A 10525-nucleotide genomic window follows, 5' to 3' on the forward strand; every position below is an offset into this window, starting at 1 on the left:
TCTGTACCTATAATTGGAATACATGTTTGACACAAGGCAGTAATGAATTACCAAAACTTACCTGGTTTTGACACCTCAAAATTATGGGGGCTAAAAATGTATGTCTCATATAAATAACCCAGGTATTACACAGGCTTTGTGTAAGCTAGCTTGTACTTAACGGCTAATATATACACAGATGTTGAATTCAATTTTATTTGCATAAAACAGGATTTTGTACTATTCAAGTTTGAATTACTAAGTAAGTGGGTTGGACTGTATAAAATAAATGAAAAATCAAAACACATTTTGTTTTTTGCAATAAAATTTATGAATAACAGGGTAATTGGTACTGGTAATTTGACTTCAAATAGGGTATATGTATACGTTATTTCATAATCAAGAAACTAAAGATCGATAAGTTGTGATACAAAATATGCTGCATAATGTCTTGAAAAGAGAAATAAAAAACAAATAAACAACAACAGAAAACCAATTAATAAGTAAACAACCAGTACTGATAATCTAATAAAAATAACACAATGCCATCATGTATACAAGATTAAGATATCAGTCAACTTAAACAACAACTAATTATTGTGAAATCAGTAAAACATATTTTTGAATACCCATTAAACAATAAACACTATTTATATGTAAATGTGTAAAACTTAACACAAATATGAAAAAAAGGATACTGAATTAATAGCTGAAATATATATAGTCCAATAATGTAACCAAATGGGATATGGTAGCACTTTTAAATCGATTACATTTTGTACCTCTTGTTCAATCCTATGTATTGGTTATTTCATTGTTGATCAAATTCTATAGATCAGCACATTTAGTCATTTGATTGTTTGTGTCTTGTCTGACATTTATCAATCCTAGTTAAACAAAACAGATGATAATGAATGCAAATGAATCACTAGATTAGATACTACAGGCATATACAATATGTATCAATATACTCTAGATATTGAACAAATAATGCAAGCAGTACACAATACGATATTTGACTAATGTTTAGTCCAAAAATGTAACCAACTGGGATATGGTAGCATTTTTTGAGATGGAAAAATAGGAAAATGTGCATTTGTAAATTCTGAACATTCATGCAATGTTGTCTAATCGAGTGACCAATCCAACTCTAAGCTGGTATTAAGATATCACAGGTGATATATTCTACAGTTCCTTGTCATCAGAGAAAGTCTGCCATTTCCTGTTCTAACTGCTGGAACTCATCGTCCAGGACTAGCAGTTCCTGTAGGATCTGATCACTGTGACTAGGGTTATCACTGTCCATACTGGGCTGAGTGGGTACCATCTGGGCTTCTTCCTCTGTCGACACACAATGTGTACTGTCAATATTCATCATTAGGAAGGTTCACATATATTAACTTAAATACAATTATTCAATAATTTTTAGTCTATTTTTTCAGCTGTTAAGTTCATCTTACAGCATTGTTACATCTGATAATGAGTGCGCTATGAGTATTTAGATATCCTAAAGAGAAAATGAAATAGGGTACTGTACAAAAAATTAATTTGACACTGGCTTAATGATGATGCACCAGGTATTACCAATGTTTTAAATGGATCATCCAACAATTACACTTAAAGTGACATGGAATGATGACAGCTTGCTATAGAATGATATGTTTACAAGCTTGGCCAGTATGGTTTCAGAAAAAATAACAACACTTACCTGGGAGAAGAGAAAGGCCAAACTCTGAAGCAGTGTCGGCTAGTTTGATTCCTGGAGAGAAAAAACTTCCAGAGGAATCATCATGGAATGTGATGTCTATCCCCAAGCGCTTCTGTGCAGCATCTACATCTGGCAAAAACAGATAAAATATTCAATGATAACATTTTACCTTCCACTCTAATTTTGTGGTTAATCAGTCCTTAAGAAAAAAAAAAAAAAAAAATGGCAGATCAAAGTAGTTTGAATTTTGTCTTAGTATTGAAGATTTTTTTTCCATATCAAAATGAGCAAATGCCAGGTGATTTAATCTTATAACTAGAAAATAAATGTAGAAAATTTCCCCTGTTGGGTGCCATTTCAAGATCAAAAGGATGTATGTTTCTTACCCAATCTATTAATCTGCAATTTTAAAGAACGATAATATTAAGACAGTTGAGAGGTTTAATATTTAATAACTAAATGTTCTGATGAATTGACCTTGATCTATACCCTAAACCAAGGTCATGCTGATCTAATCCATGATAACATGTTTTACAACCTACCGTCCTCAAGTTGACAAATGTCACTGTAAGCCTCTAGTTGAGTGAGCATAGCTTCCAAATCCACATCCTCCTCTATATCATCTTCTAAATGTATACCATTTTCATTATTTGCAAAGTATAAAATGTACACTTAAATGAAGATGACATTGAGCTAGGTACAAACGATCTATACACATAGAATCTGGGTTAAAGAAATAATATCAATGGACCAATCATATAACACTGAATCCTTATAAATGTAACAGGGGAGGAGAGAATGTAGCAGCCAGACCGGGATTAGAACCTGGGACCCTAGTGGACCCCCAGAACACTAGCCGAGTGCTCTACCGACTGAGCTACCTAGTCACCGATGATCGACCCAGTCCAATCCCGCTACACTCCTCCCTCCTTTCTCGAAGTCTTTGCTCTCGAAGACATACGAGACCCATCCAAACACCACCACCGTGGGTTATTTAGTTGGGTGCCAATTCTGTAACAGGAGAGGAAAAAATGTAGAGGCCAGACCGGGATTCGAACCTGGGACCCTCAGAACACTAGCAGAGTGCTCTACCGACTGAGCTACCTGGTCACCGATGATCGACCCAGTCCAATCGCGCTACATAAACATGATGTACTTTATAGGATACAAATTACTTGAAACAGTAAATATGGAGTAAAGAAGTAATTCAATCCAACAGTGTCAACAAAGTATTGTAGACATGTGCACATAGAATCAGTAAAGACTTAAGAGGAGTCTGATCATTATCGCTGCCATATTTCTTCTGTACTGTACGTTCCAGTGTTGTTGATGAATTTCCTGTTTAAACCATTGGGTATATCGAGTGGATGTCAGAACTTGTTGGTGATGTTCAAAGTTGTGTTTGTGAACATACATTATTGTTTGTGACTAGGTATTCACATAGCTCAATTTAAGTTTGCCTGATGAAAAATGCTATTGAGCTCAATTACAATTTTTTTTTACAATTCAAAGGATCTTGAGCTTCCAAACCAAAGTCTATATAGTCACTAATTTATATACATTAAAGTAGTACATTATGTACATCCAAATTTTAATTACATACAGTCCTATCAATGTAAGTCATTAATAAAAACAATTTCTCAAAAAGAAAATCTTACCATCAACAGAGAGATGATCAGATGAATGTCCATCACTCTCTGGAACTATCGAAGCTGCAGAGGCCTGGCTAGGTTTCTTATCTTTAGTGGTGTTCTTAATATTGTTCAGAGCAGTTTGGTAGTCTCCCCCAGTGACATACAACTCATATGGATACAAGTTTCTAAAATATAAAAAATCAATTATTATTAATTTTTTTAACATCCATTTGTCAATTCCATATATTCTTTATGAAAAACTGTTATCTATCAATTTAAAGCAGGATGTGAAAGGATGTGACTCGACAGTAAAGGACAAGATGTTAATGTAGGTTAATAACACTCTCCTCAACCTCATCCCCATCCTCGATACACCAGGGGCTCCGATCACTTACGATCTCTACACCCCTGGACTATCTCATAGTGAAATTGAAGGCAGCTCAGTGGAAAATATTTGACCAATTACAGGCCAGCAAAAATTTCCTTTGAAGACTACAGAGAGAGCGACGCCTAACATCAAAGCCACACAGTCAACCACAGTGTACCGTTATATGGCTCTTTTGATGCACATCAAAGGACTAAAATACCTATTCTGTTCTGTTGCCTCCAGTTTTATTATGAGATAGTCCAGGGGTGTAGAGATTTAAAATTCATCTTCTGTTTTATATTTTTCAACCTGTCCTAATACAATCTAAAATTATGTCACCTGTAGGAAAAAGCTCAATTCATTCAGATGCAAATTTTATCTAGGATAACTGATAAACTTGAAAGTTTGTTTGTTTGATTAGTTTAACGTCCTATTAACAGCCAGGGTCATGAAAGAGACACTTTAATAAAATCACTGACGGTTGATAATGACCTTTGGTAGTATTTCTTTGCTATACTTCCAGCAGAGGCATTGCCAGCATGTACAGGAAGCTCTGTCAACTCTTTGTAGACAGATGACCAACTCCTTGATACACAAACCTAGCAAAAATGGAATCATATATATTTCTACACAGTTTATTGAGGCAGGCATCCATTTCTCACCATCGCGTATGGATTTGAATAATTAAACACAGGTATTTATGAAAAACATTATCTTCTCATAGAAAATGCTGCTATATGCAGGTTTTTAAAAAAATATGATTATAAAAAACATAAAGAATGGCGAGACTATAGGTACTGGTACTTGCCAATCGGTCACCGACCAGTAAAAAAAATTAAATGATAATAATAATAAAAAAAACAAACAAACTTGTTTTTAAACTGTTGGCAATAAGAAATAGATCACTTCAAGAGTCTAATGTTTATGATCTGTAGCTTTTAAAACATCAACTAGTGCAGAACAAGAAAATAATACTCCAGAATGTATGCAACAACAAAGCTAGCCTTGTTTTTATTCATTTTCATAAGTTACCTTTTTGAAGCCTCCTCGCTCAAACACTGACAAAAACAATTGGAAGAGTCCTATGGGTACTCGCTGCCACACAGGGATCTTCCTTACTGTTACCTTGTTTCTATCCATGAATCTACGAAGGTCATGGTCAAATGCCTTCTCATTCCTTTTATACATCTGTAATATCAGAGAGCACTTCAGAGTATATAAAGTTATAAATGAATGACCACAAAAATGAACCATGATATAAAATCATTTCTTTTCAATCTGAAAGGACTGCTTATTTTTTTCAATTGATTGGTAAGGGTGGAAAGCCATTGCCAGTTGCATTATGATGGCTAAAGAACTGCATATGAATTAAAAATAAAATGTGAAGAACTGCAAAAAAAACCCCATCTGCATTCTACTTTGACATGCCAGGTTATCAAATTCTATTTTTGATTTGATGTATAGAAAGATATATAATGACCAGTTTTCTCTTTGCTAGTGAAAGTAAAATTTGATTCACACATAATTATAATATTTTTATAATATATACAATGGGATTGAGCACAGGTTTTCCCACTTATATCTGAATGCCCCTAAGATTCTGTCGTACTTGAGTAATTAATGTACATGTTATTCTTTGTTATCACATCCTGGCATATTCTTTTAATTCCTAAGAAATAATTCAATAACATTATGTGGAAAGTAATACAATACAATGAAGATCTACCTCAACATCAATTCTGAATTTCTCTTCTTTACTTTTGTCCACAAGAGTACTTTTGAATTTTAAATTTTCAAATTGGAACTTGTCACTTTGACTGTGAATTTCATTGTCTGTGTCATCAGTTGGTCCATTTTGTGAGCTGGGTACTACGGCATATGCTTGTTGTAAAATGGCAGCATGATTTTTCTGTTTTTTGAATGATTTGCCTTGATTTTTCTTATTCTGAGTGCCACCACCGCCACACAGCTGACAGCAACTCTGCTTGGGGTCCTTCTTGTTTCTTGTTCTACTGTCAGTTATTTTAATCTGAGATTCTAAAATAAAAGTCATTCATTAAAACAAAATCATCAGTGATTCATATCAACTGTCTTAACAGAATATACAATTTTATTTTTTGTAAACTTTTGGTTATTGATAAGTCATTTTAAGACAGCTATTGCTTTTTTCAATTTAAATCAGTAACATAAAATGTAGATTTCAGTCCTTCTTGTAAACATGCAAAAATCGTGGTCTATCATTCAGGCATATATATGCTACAACATGTGTGATAAAATTAAATGATGAACATGCATGCACTAAAAACAGCAGAAGCTCAATAACAAGTAGTAGGTTTTTAAAACTAGAGACAGACCTCTCATTTGTGAACACAATCTTACATGTACCTGTTTGCTTTATATCCTCAACTTTTTTGCTGAATTTAAATGTACATAGAGTCAAGCGCTGCTCTTCACTAATACGGAGTAACTTGTCTGCCTCAATGATAGCTAGATCAACTGGGACTCTGTTGTATTTTCTCCTCTGTATCTTTATTGAAGCCTTGTTTAGTGCCATCTGTTTTGTCCGGCATTTTCTCTGCTTTCAATAGAAATGATAGGTCATGATCATAAACCAGTTACCTAAATTTAGTTCCTGAACATATAATTTATGTTAATGAATTAAAACAAAAGTTCATGATATCATGTACATGAACTATTCATGAATAGTTCATGAAAACTTCATGAACACTTCATGAACCAATGTATAGAAAAAATAAATGAACAATTCATGAACATTTGTATGGAAAAAAATTAATAAAAAATTCATGAACATTTACAGAAAGTTCATGAACAGTCATTAACAATTCATGGTTCATGAAAGTTCAAGAACTTCAATTCATAGGGTTGTATGTCACTTTGAAATACATAAAGCAAATCATCAATGAATGATTCAAATTGATATTATAGGAGACTTAGGTACAAACTCAACTTAGGACTATGAATGTCATAATACAAGAAATGGTTACTTTCAGAAAATTAGAACGATTTTTTTTTTTCTGTGACATTTTTGGTTAGGCCAATTTCCCCCCTATTTGCCTATAACTGTAACATTGTGCTACTATTGGTATTTGTTAACAGTCTACCTGTTGCAGGTTTTCCTCCTCTTTATGACCATAGCGGGTTAATTTGTCGGCTTTGATCCAGCCATGGCTGTGTTTTGTTCCAAGGAACTCCACATGATAGACCTGTGGCTCGCCTTCACTGTCCCATTCACAAGACATGCCACAGGCTGGGTCCCTTTTTACAAGAGCTGGCCATCTGAAAATGAGCATTTTAGTAATGAGAGTTTTTAAAAGTGACTTGGGAAGAATTTGTTACCTCATAATGGTAAGAAAATTCCAGAAAGAATCGAGAATGCTTTATTATAAGTGAAAGAGCTGCTGATAATTACAAGACTAGAACAGTGATTCAGCTTGGGGCTAAATTTAGGCCATTTTGCTAGTACTTAACCCAAATTTTCTCAAGATTTTGAAAATCATTAATCATTCTAATAGAGATTGTGCTAACAAATTTTGAAACCAAAATGAAACACTGTTAGAATCTAATTTTTCCATTTGGGCAACTCATATGAACACCCAACATCATTACTTTTGCTCCAGTTTCATTTTTGTTTATCCGATTATCCATATACAGTACATTACCGTAAAAACGTGAGTAATTTGCGCACCAGTGTACTTTGCACAGGTACTTTTTGGGGCTGAAATTGAAAATACTTAAAAAACTCTATTATCGGTATATTTTGTGCATAAATTTTTTTGGGGAAAAACGATGTCAAGGGAGCCACAAAATCAATGTATAAAAGTGGCAATTTCAATGCAAAACAATCCTATTAAATGCTTGACAACTTGCACAATCAAGTGTTGAATTTAGAAGAAATAATATACTAAAATTGCATTGTGTTTTGTTTTCTTTTATCATATAATATCAAATAATTTACTAAAATTGCATTGTGTTTGTTTTTCTTTTAGGCTACTATAAACAAAGCGGTACCTCAACATTCATAGATCGTCAGCCCCTCAGAATGGACAGATTTTTTCACCGTAAAATTTTCAAACCTCCTCTATCAATGAAACTTGCGCATCCCCAACTTCAGATTTTATTTTTGCACAGAAAAAATGAGCATTTTACACAAGTTTTTACGGTATTTAAATGGTTATTGAATGGTTTTAAAAGTATATCTACAATTGAGTATCTTACCTGCAGTAGCCAGTCATTTTGGCCCAGACGAGGGTGCCTTCAGCCAACTGAGACATGACGTAATTGAGTCCCAGCTTGCGTGCCAGCTTATCGTAAGCCCGGTGATCCTCCTCTGGGGCAGCACAGCTGTTGTACTTGGGATCAGTACCCATGTGACAGTACCAATCCTTCTGACTAAGATCCTTGCTCTCACTTACTGGTAGTCTTCTCCATTTCTGGCAATCAACATCATCACACTGTACCCAGGTAAAGTCATTTATCTGTAATAAAAATAACCATAATATACCACACATCGAATAAAAATAATCTAATCAACATCATTATTGCCATTATCTTTCTAATTAATTCACCCCTGGAATTCTAAAATGGACTATTTCAGCCTTTAAACTATAGAATATGATGGAAAAGAACATGACAGGAATCATTGTTCACTATTATGTGTCTCCCAATATAATGATAGGGTATACAAATTTCTTTAGACTCACCAAGCATTAAAAGTTGAATATTTCTTCTTTTTACGGTACCCTATCCATACTACTGATTATAATTAACATGAAGATCAATGCATTGCATTTGAACCAATAATGCAATATATGTAAAAGTAAAACCTGTTTTTCAAGTTGTTCTCTATCTTCTTTCTGAGATGGTGTAGTTTCCTGAGATAAGGTCATAATGTCATCAAACAAATTCTGGCTCATTTGTTCCATTTCTGTAACTTTTTCACCAATTTGATCTAGAATAAAAACATTTTGCTGTTTGATATACATTTAAACCTTTCCATACATATTTCACTTCTCTGTTAATTAAACAAAATAAAATGATTGAAAAGGAAAATTTATTACTTTACAGATTAAAATCATGAAAATTGTAATTAATTTTAAGTGTTTATTCATTTGTAAAATTAATGGACAGCTAGGCAATGTGTTACATACTAGCTTTTTGTAGATATTGTTTTCTTGAAATAATTTTCTTAATAACAAATTGGAAACACAAACAGTAAGAATAACATGTTATGCACAACTCTTATGATTTTGATGCCTAACTTTACCTTTCAGTTTCATTTTTCTGCAAACCTTCCAATTACCATTTTCACTGTTTAATAGATTTCCTTAAAGTTTACTGGTGATATAATGCCAACAAATCAGAGAGGCCTAATGTTGGTGTAAAGATCATAAATACTTGTGATAGCTTATTACCATTATGGTGTTTTTTCTTGCTGTTCCTGGTGTTGTACTGGTGATTCTCCATAACACCTGTGCTCAGATCTCAGTACCTGTGATGGGTAAAAAGTGAAAATAGTTTTTGAAAATAATGTTTAATGAATTTAATTTTCTATCGACTACAATTAATAATCAAAATATGAAAACAATAGAAATTATTTCCTAGAGAAAAAAAAAAAAAAACTCACAGTATTTCCTAGAATTGTCCATAAGATATTTTTATTTCTCACTTCAGTATACAAATGTAACAAATAATGTTTGTGCATCATTTTTTTTTTATCAAAAGACCACCATATGTGTGTCATGCACGGATAATCTGCGAGGTGTAGTGGGACTAGGTTTATCGTCAGTATAACTAGGAAGCTCAATCGGTAGAGCATCTGGCTAGTATTCGGAGGTACTGGTTCAAGCTCCGGTCTGGTTGCTACATTTTCTCCATTTCTGTTTCACCTGCAGCATCCTCGACAATCCATGGGTTTCTATCACTAAAGTCATTTCCACCCCTGGACTATCTCTTAGTAAAAATGGAGGCAGCTCAGGTGAAAAAATCTGACCAATCACAGGCCTGCAGAGACTTCCTTTGAAGACTACAGAGAGAGAGAGAAAGATGTCCAACTTCAAAGCAGCACAGTCAACCAGAAGGATAAAATTACCTGTGTTTTCAGTTCCCTCCAGTTTTACTAAGGTATAGGCCAGGGGTAGATATACTCCTATAATGTTAGAGGTTTAACATGACAAGATACTTTTTAATCTTGCGTATCCAACCAATGTAACCAGGGTGGAATAAGGCCATACATACATGTGGGAGTAAGGTAACCCCATGGAGTATCTAGGATGCACCAGCTGTCAATTGAATTACACACTCAAAGGGTTTGCATGTATTTTAAAATACAGTTGATCATTAAAAAAGCTAATTGAAATCGATGTATTGGTCTACTATAATCATGAAATCGTTTTAGGCATATATACTTTACAATGGCTATGATGCAGTCCACTGTGACTGTCTGAGCATGGGTGCTTGGTTGACATTGTCATTGATTTTCGTTTTTTGGGTAAACGTCTACTGTACAGAACTATATCGAGATTAATTAATCCTAATTACTTGATTATTACTGTTTTCTAAATATCCTTAACAAAATCGCATTTGATGATATAAGGTAGGTTCCTATGCACTTGTCGATAAGTTCATAATCTTCACCTCTTGTAACTTCGAAAGCAGACGAATGTTTGGTCTTGGTCACATGATCAGTAAACTCTAGATACAGGAGCTCTGGATACATTCAATGTCGATAAGCATTATCATTTATAAATCATTTACCAGATTGTAAATATACAATTTCTTTTGAATAAAATTATTCATCTAAAATTTGAAAACAACTTC

The 10525-nt window shown here is 33.8% G+C and overlaps 1 protein-coding gene across 6 annotated transcripts; it reads right to left on the reverse strand.

The window, feature by feature from the left end:
• Positions 1-299: 299 nt before the first annotated feature.
• Positions 300-10391, reverse strand: LOC138314212 (zinc finger CW-type PWWP domain protein 1-like). Of its 6 annotated transcripts, none has more exons than XM_069254428.1 (13): positions 10343-10391; positions 9121-9197; positions 8533-8657; positions 7925-8184; positions 6811-6985; positions 6074-6263; positions 5415-5725; positions 4721-4876; positions 4181-4287; positions 3346-3506; positions 2230-2337; positions 1688-1816; positions 300-1320 (listed from the first exon to the last, which is right to left on the reverse strand). In XM_069254428.1, exons 2-13 carry the CDS (start codon positions 9170-9172, stop codon positions 1181-1183), a joined length of 1914 nt encoding a protein of 637 aa, XP_069110529.1. In that variant the 5' UTR covers positions 9173-9197; positions 10343-10391; the 3' UTR covers positions 300-1180. The 6 variants fall into 6 exon arrangements, with proteins under 6 accessions (XP_069110529.1, XP_069110531.1, XP_069110530.1 ...); XM_069254430.1 differs by having other exon boundaries at positions 2230-2313; positions 6074-6266; XM_069254429.1 differs by having other exon boundaries at positions 1688-1810; positions 6074-6266.
• Positions 10392-10525: the final 134 nt, after the last annotated feature.

The sequence above is a fragment of the Argopecten irradians genome, chromosome 2 (assembly GCF_041381155.1).
Source record: "Argopecten irradians isolate NY chromosome 2, Ai_NY, whole genome shotgun sequence".
In the NCBI taxonomy this organism is placed as follows: domain Eukaryota; kingdom Metazoa; phylum Mollusca; class Bivalvia; order Pectinida; family Pectinidae; genus Argopecten; species Argopecten irradians.